At 53.5% G+C, this 27,061-nt stretch overlaps 2 protein-coding genes across 2 annotated transcripts in view; both read left to right on the top strand.

The window, feature by feature from the left end:
* Positions 1 to 21,340, top strand: part of LOC106609378 (uncharacterized) — a 66,209-nt gene extending 44,869 nt beyond the window's left edge. Inside the window, exons 7-12 of the mRNA XM_045724819.2 lie at positions 4,382 to 4,455; positions 9,584 to 9,705; positions 9,849 to 9,901; positions 19,806 to 20,742; positions 20,831 to 20,902; positions 21,245 to 21,340. Of these exons, the coding sequence (XP_045580775.2) occupies positions 4,382 to 4,455; positions 9,584 to 9,705; positions 9,849 to 9,901; positions 19,806 to 20,742; positions 20,831 to 20,902; positions 21,245 to 21,340 (1,354 nt within the window). The remainder of the gene's footprint in view (positions 1 to 4,381; positions 4,456 to 9,583; positions 9,706 to 9,848; positions 9,902 to 19,805; positions 20,743 to 20,830; positions 20,903 to 21,244) is intronic.
* Positions 20,754 to 27,061, top strand: part of LOC106609394 (uncharacterized) — a 41,240-nt gene continuing 34,932 nt past the window's right edge. The window contains exons 1-2 of the mRNA XM_082956466.1: positions 20,754 to 21,696; positions 23,996 to 24,225. Of these exons, the coding sequence (XP_082812592.1) occupies positions 21,438 to 21,696; positions 23,996 to 24,225 (489 nt within the window). The 5' untranslated portion in view covers positions 20,754 to 21,437. The remainder of the gene's footprint in view (positions 21,697 to 23,995; positions 24,226 to 27,061) is intronic.

Raw genomic sequence — 27,061 nt, 5'->3', positions numbered from 1 at the left:
AGGGGAAGGAGGGGGAGGCAGAGCTAGGGGGGTGTGAGTAGTAGAGGGGGGAGGCAGAGCTAAGGGGTGTAGTAGTAGGGGGGAGGAGGGGGGAGGCAGAGCTAGGGGGTGTAGTAGTAGAGGGGGAGGAGGGGGGAGGCAGAGCTAGGGGGTGTAGTAGTAGAGGGGAAGGAGGGGGAGGCAGAGCTAGGGGGTGTAGTAGTAGGGGGGGAGGAGGGGGGAGGCAGAGCTAGGGGGTGTAGTAGTAGAGGGGGAGGAGGCAGAAGCTAGGGGTTGTAGTAGTAGAGGGGGGGAGGAGGGGGGAGGCAGAGCTAGGGGGTGTAGTAGTAGAGGGGGAGGAGGCAGAGCTAGGGGTTGTAGTAGTAGAGGGGGAGGAGGGGGGAGGCAGAGCTAGGGGGTGTAGTAGTAGAGGGGGGAGGAGGGGGGAGGCAGAGCTAGGGGGTGTAGTAGTAGAAGGGGGGGAGGCAGAGCTAGGGGGTGTAGTAGTAGAGGGGGGGAGGCAGAGCTAGGGGGTGTAGTAGTAGAGGGGGAGGCAGAGCTAGGGGGTGTAGTAGTAGAGGGGGAGGCAGAGCTAGGGGTTGTAGTAGTAGAGGGGGAGGAGGGGGGAGGCAGAGCTAGGGGTTGTAGTAGTAGAGGGGGAGGCAGAGCTAGGGGTTGTAGTAGTAGAGGGGGAGGAGGGGGGGAGGCAGAGCTAGGGGTTGTAGTAGTAGAGGGGGAGGCAGAGCTAGGGGCTGTAGTAGTAGAGGGGGAAGCTGAGCTAGGGGGTGTAGCAGTAGAGGGGGGGAGGCAGAGCTATGGGGTGTAGTAGTAGAGGGGGAGGAGGGGGGAGGCAGAGCTAGGGGGTGTAGTAGTAGAGGGGGAGGAGGGGGAGGCAGAGCTAGGGGGTGTAGTAGTAGAAGGGGGAGGCAGAGCTAGGGGGTGTAGTAGTAGAGGGGAGGAGGGGGAGGCAGAGCTAGGGGTTGTAGTAGTAGAGGGGGAGGAGGGGGGAGGCAGAGCTAGGGGTTGTAGTAGTAGAGGGGGAGGCAGAGCTAGGGGGTGTAGTAGTAGAGGGGGGAGGCAGAGCTATGGGGTGTAGAAGTAGAGGGGGGAGGCAGAGCTATGGGGTGTAGTAGTAGAGGGGGGAGGCAGAGCTATGGGGTGTAGTAGTAGAGGCGGGAGGCAGAGCTAGGGGGTGTAGTAGTAGAGGGGGAGGCAGAGCTAGGGGGTGTAGTAGTAGAGGGGGGAGGCAGAGCTATGGGGTGTAGAAGTAGAGGGGGGAGGCAGAGCTATGGGGTGTAGTAGTAGAGGGGGGAGGCAGAGCTAGGGTTGTAGTAGTAGAGGGGGGAGGCAGAGCTAGGGGTTGTAGTAGTAGAGGGGGAGGAGGGGGGAGGCATAGCTAGGGGTTGTAGTAGTAGAGGGGGAGGCAGAGCTAGGGGGTGTAGTAGTAGAGGGGGAGGCTGAGCTAGGGGGTGTAGTAGTAGAGGGGAGGAGGGGGGAGGCAGAGCTAGGGGGTGTAGTAGTAGAGAGGGGGGAGGGGGAGGCAGAGCTAGGGGGTGTAGTAGTAGAGGGGGAGGCTGAGCTAGGGGGTGTAGTAGTAGAGGGGGAGGCAGAGCTAGGGGGTTTAGTAGTAGAGGGGGAGGCTGAGCTAGGGGGTGTAGTAGTAGAGGGGGGGAGGGGGAGGCAGAGCTAGGGGGTGTAGTAGTACAGGGGGGAGGCAGAGCTAGTGGGTGTAGTAGTAGAGGGGGGGGAGGGGGAGGCAGAGCTAGGGGGTGTAGTAGTAGAGGGGGAGGCAGAGCTAGGGGGTGTAGTAGTAGAGGGGGAGGCAGAGCTAGGGGGTGTAGCAGTAGAGGGGGAGGCTGAGCAAGGGGGTTTAGCAGTAGAGGGGGGGAGGCAGAGCTAGGTGGTGTAGTAGTAGAGGGGGAGGAGGGGGGAGGCAGAGCTAGGGGGTGTAGTAGTAGAGGGGGGAGGCAGAGCTAGGGGGTGTAGTAGTAGAGGGGGAGGCAGAGCTAGGGGGTGTAGTAGTAGAGGGGGAGGAGGGGGGAGGCAGAGCTAGGGGGGTGTAGTAGTAGAGGGGGGAGGCAGAGCTAGGGGGTGTAGTAGTAGAGGGGGGAGGCAGAGCTAGGGGGTGTAGTAGTAGAGGGGGGAGGCAGAGCTAGGGGTGTAGTAGTAGAGGGGGAGTAGGGGGAGGCTACGCTAAGGGGTGTAGTAGTAGAGGGGGAGTGGGGGAGGCAGAGCTAGGGGGTGTAGTAGTATAGGGGGAGGAGGGGGGAGGCAGAGCTAGGGGGTGTAGTAGTAGAGGGGGAGGAGGGGGGAGGCAGAGCTAGGGGGTGTAGTAGTAGAGGGGGGAGGCAGAGCTAGGGGGTGTAGTAGTAGAGGGGGGAGGCAGAGCTAGGGGGTGTAGTAGTAGAGGGTGTAGGGGGAGGCAGAGCTAGGGGGTGTAGTAGTAGAGGGGGAGGCAGAGCTAGGGGGTGTAGTAGTAGAGGGTGTAGGCAGAGCTAGGGGGTGTAGCAGTACAGGGTGTAGGGGGTTTGAGCTTTGATAGCAATGTCTAATCCTCTACACGGACAGACAATGAGAGAGCATGGCACAGCAGGTCTGGAGAGGAGAGGAGAGAGGAGCGGGTACAGGGAATATAATGAGGGAGAGATGAGGAGAGGAGGGTACAGGGAATATAATGAGGGAGAGATGAGGAGAGGAGGGTACAGGGAATATAATGAGGGAGAGATGAGGAGAGGAGGTTACAGGGAGTATAATGAGGGAGAGATGTTTAGAGGAGGGTACAGGGAATATAATGAGGGAGAGATGAGGAGAGGAGGGTACAGGGAATATAATGAGGGAGAGATGAGGAGAGGAGGGTACAGGGAATATAATGAGGGAGAGATGAGGAGAGGAGGGTACAGGGAATATAATGAGGGAGAGATGAGGAGAGGAGGGTACAGGGAATATAATGAGGGAGCTGAGTCTGTCTGTCTGTCTGTCTGTCTGTCTGTCTGTCTGTCTGTCTGTCTGTCTGTCTGTCTGTCTGTCTGTCTGTCTGTCTGTCTGTCTGTCTGTCTGTCTGATCGATGTGTCTGTTTGAAAATCTCTCCATCGCATCCAACTGTCTCTTTGACATGGAGAGAGCTCTACCCATCCATCTACCCATCCATCTACCCATCCATCTACCCATCCATCTATCTGTCGCTTCTGGGCGGGGTCACGGAGGGGGAGGGAGAGAGAGGTACAGGGGATGATGGTAGTGGAAGGAGGGAGATCTATCTAATCTGTTTTGGACGGGGTCACGGAGGGGGAGGGAGAGAGAGGTACAGGGGATGATGGTAGTGGAAGGAGGGAGATGTATCTAATCTGTTTTGGGCGGGGTCACGGAGGGGGAGGGAGAGAGAGGTACAGGGGATGATGGTAGTGGAAGGAGGGAGATGTATCTAATCTGTTTTGGGCGGGGTCACGGAGGGGGAGGGAGAGAGAGGTACAGGGGATGATGGTAGTGGAAGGAGGGAGATGTATCTAATCTGTTTTGGGCGGGGTCACGGAGGGGGAGGGAGAGAGAGGTACAGGGGATGATGGTAGTGGAAGGAGGGAGATGTATCTAATCTGTTTTGGGCGGGGTCACGGAGGGGGAGGGAGAGAGAGGTACAGGGGATGATGGTAGTGGAAGGAGGGAGATGTATCTAATCTGTTTTGGGCGGGGTCACGGAGGGGGAGGGAGAGAGAGGTACAGGGGATGATGGTAGTGGAAGGAGGGAGATGTATCTAATCTGTTTTGGGCGGGGTCACGGAGGGGGAGGGAGAGAGAGGTACAGGGGATGATGGTAGTGGAAGGAGGGAGATGTATCTAATCTGTTTTGGGCGGGGTCACGGAGGGGGAGGGAGAGAGAGGTACAGGGGATGATGGTAGTGGAAGGAGGGAGATGTATCTAATCTGTTTTGGGCGGGGTCACGGAGGGGGAGGGAGAGAGAGGTACAGGGGATGATGGTAGTGGAAGGAGGGAGATGTATCTAATCTGTTTTGGGCGGGGTCACGGAGGGGGAGGGAGAGAGAGGTACAGGGGATGATGGTAGTGGAAGGAGGGAGATGTATCTAATCTGTTTTGGGCGGGGTCACGGAGGGGGAGGGAGAGAGAGGTACAGGGGATGATGGTAGTGGAAGGAGGGAGATGTATCTAATCTGTTTTGGGCGGGGTCACGGAGGGGGAGGGAGAGAGAGGTACAGGGGATGATGGTAGTGGAAGGAGGGAGATGTATCTAATCTGTTTTGGGCGGGGTCACGGAGGGGGAGGGAGAGAGAGGTACAGGGGATGATGGTAGTGGAAGGAGGGAGATGTATCTAATCTGTTTTGGGCGGGGTCACGGAGGGAGATCTATCTAATCTGTTTTGGTCGGGGGTCTGCTGTCTTTTTGTCAGGAAGCCGATGGAAGCCTATCAACCACTGTCCTCCCTGGCCTCAGCACAGAGCTCCCCAACACACACTCTGACAGGTGGGTTACACACACACGCACACACACACACACACACACACACACACACACACACACACAGACAGACAGACAGACAGACAGACAGACAGACAGACAGACAGACACAAAGACAGACAGACACAAAGACAGACACAAAGACAGACACACACACTCCAAACAAGTTTAAAGAATCACCTCCTTCCTTGTGGGTCAACTGTTTCTCTGGCTTCCCGTCCGTGCCGGCGTGACGGGTAATCACTCGCTGTGATTGTGTGGGCAGGTGGCCGTTAGGGCCGGCTGATGCCTGACAGGGTGCACTCTAACTGGGCAGGGGGTGCAGGAGGGGGGGGGGGGGGTTCAGACCTGCTGGGTATCTGGCCACCTTACAGATGTCAGGGGAAGGCTTGTCTGGGGTTATCTGGTCCTGCAGCTTCCCCCCAATAAACAGAACATCAGTCAGACTCTATATATATAGGACAGTCCAGTTTCCCAGACAGCTCGTCCCCTCGACCTGTCTCTTAGGACAGTCCAGTTTCCCAGACAGCTCGTCCCCTCGACCTGTCTCTTAGGACAGTCCAGTTTCCCAGACAGCTCGTCCCCTCGACCTGTCTCTTAGGACAGTCCAGTTTCCCAGACAGCTCGTCCCCTCGACCTGTCTCTTAGGACAGTCCAGTTTCCCAGACAGCTCGTCCCCTCGACCTGTCTCTTAGGACAGTCCAGTTTCCCAGACAGCTTATATATCCATGAAGTTCCTTGTCTTTCATCTCTAAAATGAGTGCTGTGTGAAGTCATGAATAAGGAATGTGATGTTGGGCATCATGTTGGTACCCATCGGTTATCTTAAAAACTGAACTGTGAACTAACTCATTATCAGACTAAGATCAGTGTTTGATATGTAAAGATGTGCTTTGGTACCCATTCTGCTAATTAGTGAAAGGATGCATGGACCAGTAGTACAGTAGGCCATATGTATTCTGTAGAGCACAGGAGAGGAGGGCTGTCTAGTAAGGACAGGACAGGAGGGCTGTCTAGTAAGGACAGGACAGGACAGGAGAGGAGAGGAGAGCTGTCTAGTAAGGACAGGAGAGGACAGGAGGGCTGTCTAGTAAGGACAGGAGAGGAGAGGAGGGCTGTCTAGTAAGGAGAGGAGAGGAGAGGAGAGGAGGGCTGTCTAGTAAGGACAGGAGAGGAGAGGAGGGCTGTCTAGTAAGGACAGGAGAGGAGAGGAGGGCTGTCTAGTAAGGACAGGACAGGAGAGGAGAGCTGTCTAGTAAGGACAGGACAGGAGAGGAGGGGTGTCTAGTAAGGACAGGACAGGAGAGGAGAGCTGTCTAGTAAGGACAGGAGAGGAGAGGAGGGCTGTCTAGTAAGGAGAGGAGAGGAGAGGAGGGCTGTCTAGTAAGGACAGGACAGGAGAGGAGAGGAGAGCTGTCTAGTAAGGACAGGAGAGGAGAGGAGAGCTGTCTAGTAAGGACAGGAGAGGAGAGGAGGGCTGTCTAGTAAGGACAGGACAGGACAGGAGAGGAGAGGAGGGCTGTCTAGTAAGGACAGGACAGGAGAGGAGAGGAGAGCTGTCTAGTAAGGACAGGAGAGGAGAGGAGAGCTGTCTAGTAAGGACAGGAGAGGAGAGGAGAGGAGAGGAGAGCTGTCTAGTAAGGACAGGAGAGGAGAGGAGGGCTGTCTAGTAAGGACAGGAGAGGAGAGGAGGGCTGTCTAGTAAGGACAGGACAGGAAGAGGAGGGGTGTCTAGTAAGGACAGGAGAGGAGAGGAGGGCTGTCTAGTAAGGACAGGAGAGGAGAGGAGGGCTGTCTAGTAAGGAGAGGAGAGGAGAGGAGGGGTGTCTAGTAAGGACATGGACAGGAGAGGAGGGGTGTCTAGTAAGGAGAGGAGAGGAGGGGTGTCTAGTAAGGAGAGGAGAGGAGAGGAGGGCTGTCTAGTAAGGAGAGGAGAGGAGGGGAGGGCTGTCTAGTAAGGAGAGGAGAGGAGAGGAGAGGAGGGCTGTCTAGTAAGGACAGGAGAGGAGAGGAGGGCTGTCTAGTAAGGACAGGACAGGAGAGGAGAGGAGGGCTGTCTAGTAAGGACAGGACAGGAGAGGAGAGGAGGGCTGTCTAGTAAGGACAGGAGAGGAGAGGAGGGCTGTCTAGTAAGGACAGGACAGGAGAGGAGAGGAGAGGAGAGCTGTCTAGTAAGGACAGGAGAGGAGAGGAGAGCTGTCTAGTAAGGACAGGAGAGGAGAGGAGAGGAGAGCTGTCTAGTAAGGACAGGAGAGGAGGGGTGTCTAGTAAGGACAGGAGAGGAGAGGAGGGCTGTCTAGTAAGGACAGGAGAGGAGGGCTGTCTAGTAAGGACAGGAGAGGAGAGGAGGGCTGTCTAGTAAGGACAGGACAGGAGAGGAGGGGTGTCTAGTAAGGACAGGAGAGGAGAGGAGGGGTGTCTAGTAAGGACAGGACAGGAGAGGAGGGGTGTCTAGTAAGGACAGGAGAGGAGAGGAGAGGCTGTCTAGTAAGGACAGGAGAGGAGAGGAGAGCTGTCTAGTAAGGACAGGAGAGGAGAGGAGGGCTGTCTAGTAAGGGACAGGACAGGAGAGGAGGGGTGTCTAGTAAGGACAGGAGAGGAGAGGAGGGCTGTCTAGTAAGGACAGGAGAGGAGGGGAGGGCTGTCTAGTAAGGACAGGAGAGGAGAGGAGGGGGTGTCTAGTAAGGACAGGACAGGAGAGGAGGGGTGTCTAGTAAGGAGAGGAGAGGAGGGGTGTCTAGTAAGGAGAGGAGAGGAGAGGAGGGCTGTCTAGTAAGGAGAGGAGGAGGAGGGGAGGGCTGTCTAGTAAGGACAGGAGAGGAGAGGAGAGGGAGAGCTGTCTAGTAAGGAGAGGAGAGGAGAGGAGGGCTGTCTAGTAAGGAGAGGAGAGGAGAGGAGGGCTGTCTAGTAAGGACAGGAGAGGAGAGGAGGGCTGTCTAGTAAGGACAGGACAGGAGAGGAGAGGAGGGGGCTGTCTAGTAAGGACAGGAGAGGACAGGAGGGCTGTCTAGTAAGGACAGGAGAGGAGAGGAGGGCTGTCTAGTAAGGGACAGGACAGGAGAGGAGGGGTGTCTAGTAAGGACAGGACAGGAGAGGAGAGCTGTCTAGTAAGGACAGGAAGAGGAGAGGAGGGCTGTCTAGTAAGGAGAGGAGAGGAGAGGAGGGCTGTCTAGTAAGGACAGGACAGGAGAGGAGAGGAGAGCTGTCTAGTAAGGACAGGAGAGGAGAGGAGAGCTGTCTAGTAAGGACAGGAGAGGAGAGGAGGGCTGTCTAGTAAGGACAGGACAGGACAGGAGAGGAGAGGAGGGCTGTCTAGTAAGGACAGGACAGGAGAGGAGAGGAGAGCTGTCTAGTAAGGACAGGAGAGGAGAGGAGAGCTGTCTAGTAAGGACAGGAGAGGAGAGGAGAGGAGAGGAGAGCTGTCTAGTAAGGACAGGAGAGGAGAGGAGGGCTGTCTAGTAAGGACAGGAGAGGAGAGGAGGGCTGTCTAGTAAGGACAGGACAGGAGAGGAGGGGTGTCTAGTAAGGACAGGAGAGGAGAGGAGGGCTGTCTAGTAAGGACAGGAGAGGAGAGGAGGGCTGTCTAGTAAGGAGAGGAGAGGAGAGGAGGGGTGTCTAGTAAGGACAGGACAGGAGAGGAGGGGTGTCTAGTAAGGAGAGGAGAGGAGGGGTGTCTAGTAAGGAGAGGAGAGGAGAGGAGGGCTGTCTAGTAAGGAGAGGAGAGGAGGGGAGGGCTGTCTAGTAAGGAGAGGAGAGGAGAGGAGAGGAGGGCTGTCTAGTAAGGACAGGAGAGGAGAGGAGGGCTGTCTAGTAAGGACAGGAGAGGAGAGGAGGGCTGTCTAGTAAGGACAGGACAGGAGAGGAGAGGAGGGCTGTCCTAGTAAGGACAGGAGAGGAGAGGAGGGCTGTCTAGTAAGGACAGGACAGGAGAGGAGAGGAGAGGAGAGCTGTCTAGTAAGGACAGGAGAGGAGAGGAGAGCTGTCTAGTAAGGACAGGAGAGGAGAGGAGAGGAGAGCTGTCTAGTAAGGACAGGAGAGGAGGGGTGTCTAGTAAGGACAGGAGAGGAGAGGAGGGCTGTCTAGTAAGGACAGGAGAGGAGGGCTGTCTAGTAAGGACAGGAGAGGAGAGGAGGGCTGTCTAGTAAGGACAGGACAGGAGAGGAGGGGTGTCTAGTAAGGACAGGAGAGGAGAGGAGGGCTGTCTAGTAAGGACAGGAGAGGAGAGGAGAGCTGTCTAGTAAGGACAGGAGAGGAGAGGAGGGCTGTCTAGTAAGGACAGGACAGGAGAGGAGGGGTGTCTAGTAAGGACAGGAGAGGAGAGGAGGGCTGTCTAGTAAGGACAGGAGAGGAGGGGAGGGCTGTCTAGTAAGGACAGGAGAGGAGAGGAGGGGTGTCTAGTAAGGACAGGACAGGAGAGGAGGGGGTGTCTAGTAAGGAGAGGAGAGGAGGGGTGTCTAGTAAGGAGAGGAGAGGAGAGGAGGGCTGTCTAGTAAGGAGAGGAGAGGAGGGGAGGGCTGTCTAGTAAGGACAGGAGAGGAGAGGAGAGGAGAGCTGTCTAGTAAGGAGAGGAGAGGAGAGGAGGGCTGTCTAGTAAGGAGAGGAGAGGAGAGGAGGGCTGTCTAGTAAGGACAGGAGAGGAGAGGAGGGCTGTCTAGTAAGGACAGGACAGGAGAGGAGAGGAGGGCTGTCTAGTAAGGACAGGACAGGAGAGGAGAGCTGTCTAGTAAGGACAGGAGAGGAGAGGAGGGCTGTCTAGTAAGGACAGGAGAGGAGAGGAGAGGAGAGCTGTCTAGTAAGGACAGGAGAGGAGGGGAGGGCTGTCTAGTAAGGACAGGACAGGAGAGGAGAGGAGAGCTGTCTAGTAAGGACAGGACAGGAGAGGAGGGCTGTCTAGTAAGGACAGGAGAGGAGAGGAGAGCTGTCTAGTAAGGACAGGACAGGAGAGGACAGGAGGGGTGTCTAGTAAGGACAGGAGAGGACAGGAGGGCTGTCTAGTAAGGACAGGACAGGAGAGGAGGGCTGTCTCTCTCCCTATCCCCCCTCACTATCTATCTCTCTCCTTCTGCCCCTCTCTCGCTGTCCCTCTCCCCCCTCTCTCTCAGTAACAGTGTGTATGTTTGGTTGTTCTCTTTAGCTGAGGATGTGGAGTTGAGGCGGTACTGTGCCTCGCTGTTTGCTGTGTCATCCTGCGGGGGCAGCGCTGAGCCAGAATCCTCACCTGGATCGTGTCTGAGCATAGAGGTGTTAGATGAGGAGGTGAGTCTTAAGAGGCCTCTTAAACCACCCTCCAATATCTGCTGTTACTATGGAGACACACTCTCACACACACACACACACACACACACAGGCCTGTCTGTGAATAGGATTTACTTCTCTCTCTCTCTTTTCGTTCTTCACAGACAGTTAGAGACAGAGGGTTTGTCACTGAACAGAAGGCAGAAGACAACACAAAGTAAGACAAAGGTTTCCTCTGAAGCCACAGCAACATCACACACTTCATTATATCAACTTCACTTTGGAGAAGTGGACTGACTGCTTGATGTGATTATTACTACAAAGGAGAATATTATTGAGAAATGTTGCCTTTTAGAGGAGGGAGAGGGAACACTGTGGATAGAGGAGGGCTGGGTGTTGAGAGAGGGAACACTGTGGATAGAGGAGGGCTGGGTGTTGAGAGAGGGAACACTGTGGATAGAGCAGGGCTGGGTGTTTAGAGAGGGAACACTGTGGATAGAGGAGGGCTGGGTGTTGAAAGAGGGAACACTGTGGATAGAGCAGGGCTGGGTGTTTAGAGAGGGAACACTGTGGATAGAGGAGGGCTGGGTGTTTAGAGAGGGAACACTGTGGATAGAGGAGGGCTGGGTGTTGAGAGAGGGAACACTGTGGATAGAGGAGGGTTGGGTGTTGAGAGAGGGAACACTGTGGATAGAGGAGGGCTGGGTGTTGAGAGAGGGAACACTGTGGATAGAGGAGGGCTGGGTGTTTAGAGAGGGAACACTGTGGATAGAGGAGGGCTGGGTGTTTAGAGAGGGAACACTGGATAGAGCAGGGCTGGGTGTTTAGAGAGGGAACACTGTGGATAGAGGAGGGCTGGGTGTTTAGAGGGGGAACACTGTGGATAGAGGAGGGCTGGGTGTTTAGAGAGGGAACACTGGATAGAGGAGGGCTGGGTGTTTAGAGAGGGAACACTGTGGATAAAGCAGGGCTGGGTGTTTAGAGAGGGAACACTGGATAGAGGAGGGCTGGGTGTTTAGAGAGGGAACACTGTGGATAGAGGAGGGCTGGGTGTTTAGAGAGGGAACACTGTGGATAGAGCAGGGCTGGGTGTTTAGAGAGGGAACACTGTGGATAAAGCAGGGCTGGGTGTTTAGAGAGGGAACACTGTGGCTAAAGCAGGGCTGGGTGTTTAGAGAGGGAACACTGTGGATAGCGGAGGGCTGGGTGTTTAGAGAGGGAACACTGTGGATAGAGGAGGGCTGGGTGTTTAGAGAGGGAACACTGTGGATAGAGGAGGGCTGGGTGTTGAGAGAGGGAACACTGTGGATAGAGGAGGGCTGGGTGTTGAGAGAGGGAACACTGTGGATAGAGGAGGGCTGGGTGTTGAGAGAGGGAACACTGTGGATAGAGGAGGGCTGGGTGTTGAGAGAGGGAACACTGTGGATAGAGCAGGGCTGGGTGTTTAGAGAGGGAACACTGTGGATAGAGGAGGGCTGGGTGTTGAAAGAGGGAACACTGTGGATAGAGCAGGGCTGGGTGTTTAGAGAGGGAACACTGTGGATAGAGGAGGGCTGGGTGTTTAGAGAGGGAACACTGTGGATAGAGGAGGGCTGGGTGTTGAGAGAGGGAACACTGTGGATAGAGGAGGGTTGGGTGTTGAGAGAGGGAACACTGTGGATAGAGGAGGGCTGGGTGTTGAGAGAGGGAACACTGTGGATAGAGGAGGGCTGGGTGTTTAGAGAGGGAACACTGTGGATAGAGGAGGGCTGGGTGTTTAGAGAGGGAACACTGTGGATAGAGCAGGGCTGGGTGTTTAGAGAGGGAACACTGTGGATAGAGGAGGGCTGGGTGTTTAGAGAGGGAACACTGTGGATAGAGGAGGGCTGGGTGTTTAGAGAGGGAACACTGGATAGAGGAGGGCTGGGTGTTTAGAGAGGGAACACTGTGGATAAAGCAGGGCTGGGTGTTTAGAGAGGGAACACTGGATAGAGGAGGGCTGGGTGTTTAGAGAGGGAACACTGTGGATAGAGGAGGGCTGGGTGTTTAGAGAGGGAACACTGTGGATAGAGCAGGGCTGGGTGTTTAGAGAGGGAACACTGTGGATAAAGCAGGGCTGGGTGTTGAGAGAGGGAACACTGTGGCTAAAGCAGGGCTGGGTGTTTAGAGAGGGAACACTGTGGATAGCGGAGGGCTGGGTGTTTAGAGAGGGAACACTGTGGATAGAGGAGGGCTGGGTGTTTAGAGAGGGAACACTGTGGATAGAGGAGGGCTGGGTGTTGAGAGAGGTAACACTGTGGATAGAGGAGGGCTGGGTGTTTAGAGAGGGAACACTGTGGATAGAGGAGGGCTGGGTGTTGAGAGAGGGAACACTGTGGATAGAGGAGGGCTGGGTGTTGAGAGAGGGAACACTGTGGATAGAGGAGGGATGGGTGTTTAGAGAGGGAACACTGGATAGAGGAGGGCTGGGTGTAGAGAGTGGGAACACTGTGGATAGAGCAGGGCTGGGTGTTTAGAGAGGGAACACTGTGGATAGAGGAGGGCTGGGTGTTGAGAGAGGGAACACTGTGGATAGAGGAGGGCTGGGTGTTTAGAGAGGGAACACTGTGGATAGAGGAGGGCTGGGTGTTGATAGAGGGAACACTGGATAGAGGAGGGCTGGGTGTTGAGAGAGGGAACACTGTGGATAGAGGAGGGCTGGGTGTTGAGAGAGGGAACACTGTGGATAGAGGAGGGCTGGGTGTTGAGAGAGGGAACACTGTGGATAAAGGAGGGCTGGGTGTTTAGAGAGGGAACACTGTGGATAGAGGAGGGCTGGGTGTTGAGAGAGGGAACACTGTGGATGGGCTGGGTGTTTAGAGAGGGAACACTGTGGATAGAGGAGGGCTGGGTGTAGAGAGTGGGAACATTGTGGATAGAGCAGGGCTGGGTGTTTAGAGAGGGAACACTGTGGATAGAGGAGGGCTGGGTGTTGAGAGAGGGAACACTGTGGATAGAGGAGGGCTCGGTGTTTAGAGAGGGAACACTGTGGATAGAGGAGGGCTGGGTGTTGATAGAGGGAACACTGGATAGAGGAGGGCTGGGTGTTGAGAGAGGGAACACTGTGGATAGAGGAGGGCTGGGTGTTGAGAGAGGGAACACTGTGGATAGAGGAGGGCTGGGTGTTGAGAGAGGGAACACTGTGGATAGAGGAGGGCTGGGTGTTGAGAGAGGGAACACTGGATAGAGGAGGGCTGGGTGTTTAGAGAGGGAACACTGTGGATAGAGGAGGGCTGGGTGTTGAGAGAGGGAACACTGTGGATGGGCTGGGTGTTTAGAGAGGGAACACTGGATAGAGGAGGGCTGGGTGTTGAGAGAGGGAACACTGTGGATAGAGGAGGGCTGGGTGTTGAGAGAGGGAACACTGTGGATAGAGCAGGGCTGGGTGTTGAGAGAGGGACCACTGTGGATAGAGGAGGGCTGGGTGTTGAGAGAGGGAACTGTGGATAGCGGAGGGCTGGGTGTTGAGAGAGGGACCACTGTGGATAGAGGATGGCTGGGTGTTTAGAGAGGGAACACTGTGGATAGAGCAGGGCTGGGTGTTGAGAGAGGGAACACTGTGGATAGAGGAGGGCTGGGTGTTGAGAGAGGGAACACTGTGGATAGAGGAGGGCTGGGTGTTGAGAGAGGGAACACTGTGGATAGAGGAGGGCTGGGTGTTGCGAGAGGGAACACTGTGGATAGAGGAGGGCTGGGTGTTGAGAGAGGGAACACTGTGGATAGAGGAGGGCTGGGTGTTGAGAGAGTGAACACTGTGGATAGAGGAGGGCTGGGTGTTGAGAGAGGGAACTCTGTGGATAGAGGAGGGCTGGGTGTTGAGAGAGGGAACACTGTGGATAGAGGAGGGCTGGGTGTTGAGAGAGGGAACACTGTGGATAGAGGAGGGCTGGTTGTTTAGAGAGGGAACACTGTGGATAGAGGAGGGCTGGGTGTTGAGAGATGGAACACTGTGGATAGAGGAGGGCTGGGTGTTTAGAGAGGGAACACTGTGGATAGAGGAGGGCTGGGTGTTGATAGAGGGAACACTGGATAGAGGAGGGCTGGGTGTTGAGAGAGGGAACACTGTGGATAGAGGAGGGCTGGGTGTTGAGAGAGGGAACACTGGATAGAGGAGGGCTGGGTGTTGAGAGAGGGACCACTGTGGATAGAAGAGGGCTGGGTGTTGAGAGAGGGAACTGTGGATAGCGGAGGGCTGGGTGTTGAGAGAGGGACCACTGTGGATAGAGGATGGCTGGGTGTTTAGAGAGGGAACACTCTGGATAGAGCAGGGCTGGGTGTTGAGAGAGGGAACACTGTGGATAGAGGAGGGCTGGGTGTTGAGAGAGGGAACACTGTGGATAGAGGAGGGCTGGGTGTTGAGAGAGGGAACACTGTGGATAGAGGAGGGCTGGGTGTTGCGAGAGGGAACACTGTGGATAGAGGAGGGCTGGGTGTTGAGAGAGGGAACACTGTGGATAGAGGAGGGCTGGGTGTTGAGAGAGGGAACACTGTGGATAGAGGAGGGCTGGGTGTTGAGAGAGGGAACTCTGTGGATAGAGGAGGGCTGGGTGTTGAGAGAGGGAACACTGTGGATAGAGGAGGGCTGGGTGTTGAGAGAGGGAACACTGTGGATAGAGGAGGGCTGGTTGTTTAGAGAGGGAACACTGTGGATAGAGGAGGGCTGGGTGTTGAGAGATGGAACACTGTGGATAGAGGAGGGCTGGGTGTTTAGAGAGGGAACACTGTGGATAGAGGAGGGCTGGGTGTTGATAGAGGGAACACTGGATAGAGGAGGGCTGGGTGTTGAGAGAGGGAACACTGTGGATAGAGGAGGGCTGGGTGTTGAGAGAGGGAACACTGTGCATAGAGGAGGGCTGGGTGTTGAGAGAGGGAACTCTTTGGATAGAGGAGGGCTGGGTGTTGAGAGAGGGAACACTGTGGATAGAGGAGGGCTGGGTGTTGAGAGAGGGAACACTGTGGATAGAGGAGGGCTGGGTGTTGCGAGAGGGAACACTGTGGATAGAGGAGGGCTGGGTGTTGAGAGAGGGAACACTGTGGATAGAGGAGGGCTGGGTGTTGAGAGAGGGAACACTGTGGATAGAGGAGGGCTGGGTGTTGAGAGAGGGAACTCTGTGGATAGAGGAGGGCTGGGTGTTGAGAGAGGGAACACTGTGGATAGAGGAGGGCTGGGTGTTGAGAGAGGGAACACTGTGGATAGAGGAGGGCTGGGTGTTTAGAGAGGGAACACTGTGGATAGAGGAGGGCTGGGTGTTGAGAGAGGGAACACTGGATAGAGGAGGGCTGGGTGTTTAGAGAGGGAACACTGTGGATAGAGGAGGGCTGGGTGTTGAGAGAGGGAACACTGTGGATGGGCTGGGTGTTTAGAGAGGGAACACTGTGGATAGAGGAGGGCTGGGTGTTGAGAGAGGGAACACTGTGGATAGAGGAGGGCTGGGTGTTTAGAGAGGGAACACTGTGGATAGAGGAGGGCTGGGTGTTGAGAGATGGAACACTGTGGATAGAGGAGGGCTGGGTGTTGCGAGAGGGAACACTGTGGATAGAGGAGGGCTGGGTGTTGAGAGAGGGAACACTGTGGATAGAGGAGGGCTGGGTGTTGAGAGAGGGAACACTGTGGATAGAGGAGGGCTGGGTGTTGAGAGAGGGAACTCTGTGGATAGAGGAGGGCTGGGTGTTGAGAGAGGGAACACTGTGGATAGAGGAGGGCTGGGTGTTGAGAGAGGGAACACTGTGGATAGAGGAGGGCTGGGTGTTTAGAGAGGGAACACTGTGGATAGAGGAGGGCTGGGTGTTGAGAGAGGGAACACTGGATAGAGGAGGGCTGGGTGTTTAGAGAGGGAACACTGTGGATAGAGGAGGGCTGGGTGTTGAGAGAGGGAACACTGTGGATGGGCTGGGTGTTGAGAGAGGGAACACTGTGGATAGAGGAGGGCTGGGTGTTGAGAGAGGGAACACTGTGGATAGAGGAGGGCTGGGTGTTTAGAGAGGGAACACTGTGGATAGAGGAGGGCTGGGTGTTGAGAGATGGAACACTGTGGATAGAGGAGGGCTGGGTGTTGCGAGAGGGAACACTGTGGATAGAGGAGGGCTGGGTGTTGAGAGAGGGAACACTGTGGATAGAGGAGGGCTGGGTGTTGAGAGAGGGAACACTGTGGATAGAGGAGGGCTGGGTGTTGAGAGAGGGAACACTGTGGATAGAGGAGGGCTGGGTGTTGAGAGAGGGAACACTGTGGATAGAGGAGGGCTGGGTGTTGCGAGAGGGAACACTGTGGATAGAGGAGGGCTGGGTGTTGAGAGAGGGAACACTGTGGATAGAGGAGGGCTGGGTGTTGAGAGAGGGAACACTGTGGATAGAGGAGGGCTGGGTGTTGAGAGAGGGAACTCTGTGGATAGAGGAGGGCTGGGTGTTGAGAGAGGGAACACTGTGGATAGAGGAGGGCTGGGTGTTGAGAGAGGGAACACTGTGGATAGAGGAGGGCTGGGTGTTTAGAGAGGGAACACTGTGGATAGAGGAGGGCTGGGTGTTGAGAGAGGGAACACTGGATAGAGGAGGGCTGGGTGTTTAGAGAGGGAACACTGTGGATAGAGGAGGGCTGGGTGTTGAGAGAGGGAACACTGTGGATGGGCTGGGTGTTTAGAGAGGGAACACTGTGGATAGAGGAGGGCTGGGTGTTGAGAGAGGGAACACTGTGGATAGAGGAGGGCTGGGTGTTTAGAGAGGGAACACTGTGGATAGAGGAGGGCTGGGTGTTGAGAGATGGAACACTGTGGATAGAGGAGGGCTGGGTGTTGCGAGAGGGAACACTGTGGATAGAGGAGGGCTGGGTGTTGAGAGAGGGAACACTGTGGATAGAGGAGGGCTGGGTGTTGAGAGAGGGAACACTGTGGATAGAGGAGGGCTGGGTGTTGAGAGAGGGAACTCTGTGGATAGAGGAGGGCTGGGTGTTGAGAGAGGGAACACTGTGGATAGAGGAGGGCTGGGTGTTGAGAGAGGGAACACTGTGGATAGAGGAGGGCTGGTTGTTTAGAGAGGGAACACTGTGGATAGAGGAGGGCTGGGTGTTGAGAGATGGAACACTGTGGATAGAGGAGGGCTGGGTGTTTAGAGAGGGAACACTGTGGATAGAGGAGGGCTGGGTGTTGATAGAGGGAACACTGGATAGAGGACGGCTGGGTGTTGAGAGAGGGAACACTGTGGATAGAGGAGGGCTGGGTGTTGAGAGAGGGAAGACTGTGGATAGAGGAGGGCTGGGTGTTGAGAGAGGGAACACTGTGGATAGAGGAGGGCTGGGTGTTGAGAGAGGGAACACTGTGGATAGAGCAGGGCTGGGTGTTGAGAGAGGGACCACTGTGGATAGAGGAGGGCTGGGTGTTGAGAGAGGGAACTGTGGATAGCGGAGGGCTGGGTGTTGAGAGAGGGACCACTGTGGATAGAGGATGGCTGGGTGTTTAGAGAGGGAACACTCTGGATAGAGCAGGGCTGGGTGTTGAGAGAGGGAACACTGTGGATAGAGGAGGGCTGGGTGTTGAGAGAGGGAACACTGTGGATAGAGGAGGGCTGGGTGTTGAGAGAGGGAACACTGTGGATAGAGGAGGGCTGGGTGTTGCGAGAGGGAACACTGTGGATAGAGGAGGGCTGGGTGTTGAGAGAGGGAACACTGTGGATAGAGGAGGGCTGGGTGTTGAGAGAGGGAACACTGTGGATAGAGGAGGGCTGGGTGTTGAGAGAGGGAACTCTGTGGATAGAGGAGGGCTGGGTGTTGAGAGAGGGAACACTGGATAGAGGAGGGCTGGGTGTTGAGAGAGGGAACACTGTGGATAGAGGAGGGCTGGGTGTTTAGAGAGGGAACACTGTGGATAGAGGAGGGCTGGGTGTTGAGAGAGGGAACACTGGATAGAGGAGGGCTGGGTGTTTAGAGAGGGAACACTGTGGATAGAGGAGGGCTGGGTGTTGAGAGAGGGAACACTGTGGATGGGCTGGGTGTTTAGAGAGGGAACACTGTGGATAGAGGAGGGCTGGGTGTTGAGAGAGGGAACACTGTGGATAGAGGAGGGCTGGGTGTTTAGAGAGGGAACACTGTGGATAGAGGAGGGCTGGGTGTTGAGAGATGGAACACTGTGGATAGAGGAGGGCTGGGTGTTGCGAGAGGGAACACTGTGGATAGAGGAGGGCTGGGTGTTGAGAGAGGGAACACTGTGGATAGAGGAGGGCTGGGTGTTGAGAGAGGGAACACTGTGGATAGAGGAGGGCTGGGTGTTGAGAGAGGGAACTCTGTGGATAGAGGAGGGCTGGGTGTTGAGAGAGGGAACACTGTGGATAGAGGAGGGCTGGGTGTTGAGAGAGGGAACACTGTGGATAGAGGAGGGCTGGTTGTTTAGAGAGGGAACACTGTGGATAGAGGAGGGCTGGGTGTTGAGAGATGGAACACTGTGGATAGAGGAGGGCTGGGTGTTTAGAGAGGGAACACTGTGGATAGAGGAGGGCTGGGTGTTGATAGAGGGAACACTGGATAGAGGACGGCTGGGTGTTGAGAGAGGGAACACTGTGGATAGAGGAGGGCTGGGTGTTGAGAGAGGGAACACTGTGGATAGAGGAGGGCTGGGTGTTGAGAGAGGGAACACTGTGGATAGAGGAGGGCTGGGTGTTGAGAGAGGGAACACTGTGGATAGAGCAGGGCTGGGTGTTGAGAGAGGGACCACTGTGGATAGAGGAGGGCTGGGTGTTGAGAGAGGGAACTGTGGATAGCGGAGGGCTGGGTGTTGAGAGAGGGACCACTGTGGATAGAGGATGGCTGGGTGTTTAGAGAGGGAACACTCTGGATAGAGCAGGGCTGGGTGTTGAGAGAGGGAACACTGTGGATAGAGGAGGGCTGGGTGTTGAGAGAGGGAACACTGTGGATAGAGGAGGGCTGGGTGTTGAGAGAGGGAACACTGTGGATAGAGGAGGGCTGGGTGTTGCGAGAGGGAACACTGTGGATAGAGGAGGGCTGGGTGTTGAGAGAGGGAACACTGTGGATAGAGGAGGGCTGGGTGTTGAGAGAGGGAACACTGTGGATAGAGGAGGGCTGGGTGTTGAGAGAGGGAACTCTGTGGATAGAGGAGGGCTGGGTGTTGAGAGAGGGAACACTGTGGATAGAGGAGGGCTGGGTGTTGAGAGAGGGAACACTGTGGATAGAGGAGGGCTGGTTGTTTAGAGAGGGAACACTGTGGATAGAGGAGGGCTGGGTGTTGAGAGATGGAACACTGTGGATAGAGGAGGGCTGGGTGTTTAGAGAGGGAACACTGTGGATAGAGGAGGGCTGGGTGTTGATAGAGGGAACACTGGATAGATGAGGGCTGGGTGTTGAGAGAGGGAACACTGTGGATAGAGGAGGGCTGGGTGTTGAGAGAGGGAACACTGTGGATAGAGGAGGGCTGGGTGTTGAGAGAGGGAACACTGTGGATAGAGGAGGGCTGGGTGTTGAGAGAGGGAACACTGTGGATAGAGGAGGGCTGGGTGTTGAGAGAGGGAACACTGTGGATAGAGGAGGGCTGGGTGTTGAGAGAGGGAACACTGTGGATAGAGGAGGGCTGGGTGTTGCGAGAGGGAACACTGTGGATAGAGGAGGGCTGGGTGTTGAGAGAGGGAACACTGGATAGAGGAGGGCTGGGTGTTGAGAGAGGGAACACTGTGGATAGAGGAGGGCTGGGTGTTGAGAGAGGGAACACTGTGGATAGAGCAGGGCTGGGTGTTGAGAGAGGGAACACTGTGGATAGAGCAGGGCTGGGTGTTGAGAGCAGAGGTCCATGACTGTTGAATTGATTTATGGATGGTTGAATCTCTCTCTCTCCATCTCTCTAATCTATCTATCTATCTATCTATCTATCTATCTATCTATCTATCTATCTATCTATCTATCTATCTATCTATCTATCTATCTATCTATCTATCTATCTATCTATCTATCTATCTATCTATCTATCTATCTATCTATCTATCTATCTATCTATCTATCTATCTATCTATCTATCTATCTATCTATCTATCTATCTATCTATCTATCTATCTATCTATCTATCTATCTATCTATCTATCTATCTATCTATCTATCATCTATCTATCACAGGCAAGAGGAAGTCAATGTAATTGGAGGTCCTAACCTGTCCCACAATGCATTGTCCCAGGGAGCCATGTTGTCTGAGTCTCCAGTGACCTGGTCTTCTCGCCCTCCGTTGGTCTCTAAAGTGGGCACCACTCAGATACCACAACCTGACCACACTAGTGTACGGTCACCAAGGTTCACCACTGGGTCACCACAGCCCAGAGGACCAAAGACCCCTGGGTCGTCAACCAAGACACCAGCCAAGTCCACACGAACTGACCGCTCGTACAACCTCCATCAGTCAACTGTAGACCCCTCATCCCCCAGCCCTTCTCCCTCTACACCCAACCCAGACCTCTTATCTGTAGACCCCTCACCCCCCAGCCCTTCTCCCTCTACACCCAACCCAGACCTCTTATCTGTAGACCCCTCACCCCCCAGCCCTTCTCCCTCTACACCCAACCCAGACCTCTTATCTGTAGACCCCTCACCCCCCAGCCCTTCTCCCTCTACACCCAACCCAGACCTCTTATCTGTAGACCCCTCATCCCCCAGCCCTTCTCCCTCTACACCCAACCCAGACCTCTTATCTGTAGACCCCTCACCCCCCAGCCCTTCTCCCTCTACACCCAACCCAGACCTCTTATCTGTAGACCCCTCACCCCCCAGCCCTTCTCCCTCTACACCCAACCCAGACCTCTTATCTGTAGACCCCTCATCCCCCAGCCCTTCTCCCTCTACACCCAACCCAGACCTCTTATCTGTAGACCCCTCACCCCCCAGCCCTTCTCACTCTACACCCAACCCAGACCTCTTATCTGTAGACCCCTCACCCCCCAGCCCTTCTCCCTCTACACCCAACCCAGACCTCTTATCTGTAGACCCCTCACCCCCCAGCCCTTCTCCCTCTACACCCAACCCAGACCTCTTATCTGCAGGGCCCCTCACTCCCTCCTGCCCTGTCTCCCTGCTCCACCCAACCCAGACCTCTTATCTGCAGGGCCCCCATCCTCTCTGTCTCCCGCTCCACCCACTCTGCACTCCCTCAGGTCCACATTCACTCTCTCACCTTCCAGCCCCACAGAGCCGGAGTCACCTCTGTTACCTCCCCGGGCCTCCAGGTTTATTCACCCCCCCTCACCTCCCAAACACCTGCCTGACAGGTTGTCACCTCTGTTACCTCCCCGGGCCTCCAGGTTTATTCACCCCCCCTCACCTCCCAAACACCTGCCTGACAGGTTGTCACCTCTGTTACCTCCCCAGGCCTCCAGGTTTATTCACCCCCCCTCACCTCCCAAACACCTGCCTGACAGGTTGTCACCTCTGTTACCTCCCCAGGCCTCCAGGTTTATTCACCCCCCCTCACCTCCCAAACACCTGCCTGACAGGTTGTCACCTCTGTTACCTCCCCGGGCCTCCAGGTTTATTCACCCCCCCTCACCTCCCAAACACCTGCCTGACAGGTTGTCACCTCTGTCACCTCTCTCCCTGAGATCTCAGTCATCGCCATCACCATCAGAACCCTTATCGTCCACCTTGCCATACTCTCAGTCACCTAGGAAACAATTATCCAGCAGGTCACCCAGGAACCCTCTCTCTACCGTGTCACCAGGAAGCCCTGTGTCCTACAGGTCACCTCCAAAACCGTTATCCACCATGTCGCCATCAACACCATCACCTCCAGATGCTCTGTCCTCTAGGAACATGTCGATTCCATCACAAGACGAACCCCTATCCACCCAGTCAGCCATGTCACCCCACCCCTCTCCTTCTCCTTCCCTGATGAGTGATCCACCACCACACTCCTCTGATACCCTGACAAACTACAGCTCCCAGCAGACACCACGGGTGCTCTCAGGGTCAGGGATCAGAAAGTCACACAGTCCAGCCCTCTTTCCCAGGATGCCTGCAACAGGTAAGTGTGTGTGTGTGTGTGTGTGTGTGTGTGTCTGAGTCAGATCAGCAGTATATTTGTAGACCTTGCTGTATGTCATCTTGTTTTCAATATTAGTCTAGATGACAGTTTGTCTGTTCCATATGTTGTTTCTGTCTGTGGCAGTAATGGCTGTTGTTCTCCTGTGCTGTCAGAGCCCATTTAGCTTCAGCCATAAAAAGTCTTCTTTATTTTTTTATATCGATTAAGGTTTTAAGTAAATAGCTGACATAGTAATATAACAGGCAGGATGGTAATTACACCATGAGGAATGGCCTCTAGGACACACAGCCATGACTAATGTATTAGGCCCTGATGGGGCAGAAACAGAGCGACTTGTCCCAATTCACCAGAGCACTACCTCTCTACCAACCAGCTATTGTACAGACAAATACTGTGGAGTATACCTGTCCCAATTCACCAGAACCCTACCTCTCTACCAACCAGCTACTGTACAGACAAATACTGTGGATGATACCTGTCCCAATTCACCAGAGCACTACCTCTCTACCAACCAGCTACTGTACAGACAAATACTGTGGATGATACCTGTCCCAATTCACCAGAGCACTACCTCTCTACCAACCAGCTACTGTACAGACAAATACTGTGTAGTATACCTGTCCCAATTCACCAGAGCCCTACCTCTCTACCAACCAGCTACTGTACAGACAAATACTGTGTAGTACACCTGTCCCAATTCACCAGAGCCCTACCTCTCTACCAACCAGCTACTGTACAGACAAATACTGTGGATGATACCTGTCCCAATTCACCAGAGCACTACGTTTGACATTATTTCTTAATTTGCTCCAGATATCAACATGTTCTGTTTTATTGGATGCATTCATAACAGCCCCAGGCCACTGTGTACGTACCTCAGGAGGGGAGTTTTTAGAGAGGGTACACTGCATACTTACCACAGGAGGGGAGTTTTTAGAGAGGGTACACTGCATACGTACTTCAGGAAGGGAGTTTTTAGAGAGGGACACTGCATACTTACCTCAGGAAGGGAGTTTTTAGAGAGGGTACACTGCATACTTACCTCAGGAAGGGAGTTTTTAGAGAGGGTACACTGCATACTTACCTCAGGAGGGGAGTTTTTAGAGAGGGTACACTGCATACTTACCTCAGGAAGGGAGTTTTTAGAGAGGGTACACTGCATACGTACCTCAGGAAGGGAGTTTTTAGAGAGGGTACACTGCATACTTACCTCAGGAGGGGAGTGTTTAGAGAGGGTACACTGCATACGTACCTCAAGAAGGGAGTTTTTAGAGAGGGTATACTGCATACTTACCTCAGGAGGGGAGTTTTTAGAGAGGGTACACTGCATACTTACCTCAGGAAGGGAGTTTTTAGAGAGGGTATACTGCATACTTACCTCAGGAGTGGAGTTTTTTAGAGAGGGTACACTGCATACTTACCTCAGGAGGGGAGTTTTTAGAGAGGGTACACTGCATACTTACCTCAGGAAGGGAGTTTTTAGAGAGGGTACGCTGCATACTTACCTCAGGAGGGGAGTTTTTAGAGAGGGTACACTGCATACTTACCTTAGGAGGGGAGTTTTTAGAGAGGGTACACTGCATACTTACCTCAGGAAGGGAGTTTTTAGAGAGGGTACACTGCATACTTACCTCAGGAGGGGAGTTTTTAGAGAGAGTACACTGCATACTTACCCCAGGAGGGGAGTTTTTAGAGAGGGTACACTGCATACTTACCTCAGGAGGGGAGTTTTTAGAGAGAGTACACTGCATACTTACCTCAGGAGGGGAGTTTTTAGAGAGGGTACACTGCATACTTACCTCAGGAGGGGAGTGTTTAGAGAGGGTACACTGCATACTTACCTCAGGAGGGGAGTGTTTAGAGAGGGTACACTGCATACTTACCTCAGGAGGGGAGTTTTTAGAGAGGGTACACTGCATACTTACCTCAGGAGGGGAGTGTTTAGAGAGGGTACACTGCATACTTACCTCAGGAGGGGAGTGTTTAGAGAGGGTACACTGCATACTTACCTCAGGAGGGGAGTTTTTAGAGAGGGTACACTGCATACTTACCTCAGGAGGGGAGTTTTTAGAGAGGGTACACTGCATACTTACCTCAGGAGGGGAGTGTTTAGAGAGGGTACACTGCATACTTACCTCAGGAGGGGAGTTTTTAGAGAGGGTACACTGCATACTTATCTCAGGAGGGGAGTGTTTAGAGAGGGTACACTGCATACTTACCTTTTATGATTCTTTTCCCCATACAGATTGTTTATGTTTATGTTCATTTCCCTGTACAGATTTTGACATGGAGTCATCCAGTGACAGCCTGGGACTGACGCCCAGCGAAGAAGACTCCTCAGACGAGGAGATGAAGATGGATGGATGTTTAGAGGAGTGGAGCGGTAGAGCAGAGCACAGATGCTCTGCCTTCCTCTCCTCCACCCTTCTCCCAGAGGGTTCCCCTGTCTTCCTAACAGCCCTGGACCCAGAACCAGAGACAGGAGAGCTGGTCCCAGAACCATCCATGGTGAGTTAGATTCTATAGAGGGAGAGATGGATACATTCTGACACTAGTGCACACATTCAGTCTAGAGACATTCAGTCTAGAGACATTGAGACTAGAGACATTGAGACTAGAGACATTGAGACTAGTGGACACATTGAGACTAGAGACATTGAGACTAGAGACATTGAGACTAGAGACATTGAGACTAGTGGACACATTGAGACTAGAGACATTGAGACTAGAGACATTGAGACTAGTGGACACATTGAGACTAGTGGACACATTGAGACTAGAGACATTGAGACTAGAGACATTGAGACTAGAGACATTGAGACTAGAGGACACATTGAGACTAGAGGACACATTGAGACTAGAGACATTGAGACTAGAGACATTGAGACTAGAGATGTTAGAGACATTGAGACTAGAGACATTGAGACTAGAGACATTGAGACTAGAGACATTGAGACTAGAGACATTGAGACTAGAGACATTGAGACTAGAGATGTTAGAGACATTCAGTCTAGAGACATTCAGTCTAGAGACATTGAGACTAGAGACATTGAGACTAGAGACATTGAGACTAGAGGACACATTGAGACTAGAGACATTGAGACTAGAGACAGTATACTTTTATTTACAAAGCCATTTTGGGTTTACTGCCTTTTTTATTTGGGCATTTTTATTGTTCAGAAATGTGGTGGGTACTCTCTTCGTTCGCTGGACTTTATCCTGCTAACTGTTTTAATGTCCAAACTGAATTTGGTAAAAGGGCTTTTATGTACTCTGCACCACCGGCTTGGAACGTCTTACAAAATACTTTTAAACTGGAAGAACTTGTCCCGATTGGTATTTTTCTATCACTGATGAATGATCTTGAGACTGATTCCCTGACCTGTCAATGTTTTTAATTTGCTGTTTTTGATTTTGTTATACTCTTGTGAATTCTGGTTTTTACTAGATTACTTGTAGTTTTTCATGTTTTTGTAATGACTTGGCGCTGCCTATCTTGGCCAGGACGCTCTTGTAAAAGAGATTTTAAATCTCAATGAGCCCTTCCTGGTTAAATAAAGGTTAAATAAATAAAATAAATACATTTAAGACTAGTGGACACATTGAGACTAGTGGACACATTGAGACTAGTGGACACATTGAGACTAGAGACATTGAGACTAGAGGACACATTGAGACTAGAGACATTGAGACTAGTGGACACATTGAGACTAGAGACATTGAGACTAGTGGACACATTGAGACTAGTGGACACATTGAGACTAGTGGACACATTGAGACTAGTGGACACATTGAGACTAGAGACATTGAGACTAGAGGACACATTGAGACTAGAGACATTGAGACTAGTGGACACATTGAGACTAGTGGACACATTGAGACTAGAGACATTGAGACTAGTGGACACATTGAGACTAGAGACATTGAGACTAGTGGACACATTGAGACTAGAGACATTGAGACTAGTGGACACATTGAGACTAGAGACATTGAGACTAGAGACATTGGGACTAGTGGACACATTGAGACTAGAGACATTGGGACTAGTGGACACATTGAGACTAGTGGACACATTGAGACTAGTGGACACATTGAGACTAGAGACATTGAGACTAGAGACATTGAGACTAGAGACATTGAGACTAGTGGACACATTGAGACTAGAGATATTGAGACTAGTGGACACATTCAGTCCAGAGACATTGAGACCAGTGGACACTTTCAGTCCAGAGACATTGAGACTCGAGACATTGAGACTAGTGGACACTTTCAGTCTAGAGACATTGAGACAACCCTGCCTGACTCCACAATAGACTTGCTGCCCATTATGACTACTGGCCTGATCAATTAGATGACTTTCATATCAACATAATTACATTCCTTCAATCAACCCTGGGCTGAGCCACATCACTGCTACACCAAAGAGTTGTTAGATCCTCATCCTGGTCAGAAACGGAGGGAGAAGAGAGGGAGAAGAGAGGGAGAAGAGAAAGAGAGAGGGAGAAGAGAGAGAGAGAGAGAGAGAGAGAGATGGAGGGAGGGAGGGAGAAGAGAGAGAGAGATGGAGGGAGGGAGGGAGAAGAGAGAGAGGGATGGAGGGAGGGAGAAGAGAGAGAGAGAGAGAGAGGGATGGAGGGAGGGAGGGAGGGAGAAGAGAGAGAGGGATGGAGGGAGGGAGGGAGAAAAGAGAGAGAGAAAGAGGGGGAGGGAGGGAGGGAGAAGAGAAAGAGAGGGGGAGAGAGGGAGGGAGGGAGAAGAGAGAGAGAGAAGAGAAAGAGGGAGGGAGAAGAGAGAGAGAGAGAGAGAGAGGGATGGAGGGAGAAGAGGGAGAGAGAGAGAGAGAGGGATGGAGGGAGGGAGGGAGGGAGGGAGAAAAGAGAGAGAAAGAGAGGGGGAGGGAGGGAGAAGAGAAAGAGGGGGGAGGGAGGGAGAAGAGAAAGAGGGGGAGAGAGGGAGGGAGGGAGAAGAGAGGGAGGGAGGGAGGAGAGAGAGAGAAAGAAAGGGGAGGGAGGGAGAAGAGAAAGAGAGGGGGAGGGAGGGAGGGAGAAGAGAGAGAGAGAGAGAGAGAGAGAGCGAGAAAGAGAGGGAGAAGAAAAAGAGGATGTCCATTTGAACAGTCCCAAATGGCCTATCTGCTATTTAATGGTGTGATCCTTTCCACAGAAACAGAGGGATGGGAAAAGAGGACAATAGGCAGTTTATTAATCACCTGAAATTAACTGTCTGATCAGAGATGGCTGTTATCTCTGTCCATTGTGCCTGAATCAGAGAACCATGTTCCTCGACCTGCTAGACATTAATTACATCCTATATAGTAGGCCTCGTTCTCTCTGCCTTTCTTCTC

This window comes from Salmo salar, chromosome 09 (genome assembly GCF_965601325.2).
Source record: "Salmo salar chromosome 09, fSalSal1, whole genome shotgun sequence".
NCBI classification, from domain to species: domain Eukaryota; kingdom Metazoa; phylum Chordata; class Actinopteri; order Salmoniformes; family Salmonidae; genus Salmo; species Salmo salar.
The sequence above is the reverse complement of the archived record's forward strand: the minus strand, read 5'-3'. Positions and strand labels throughout refer to the sequence as shown.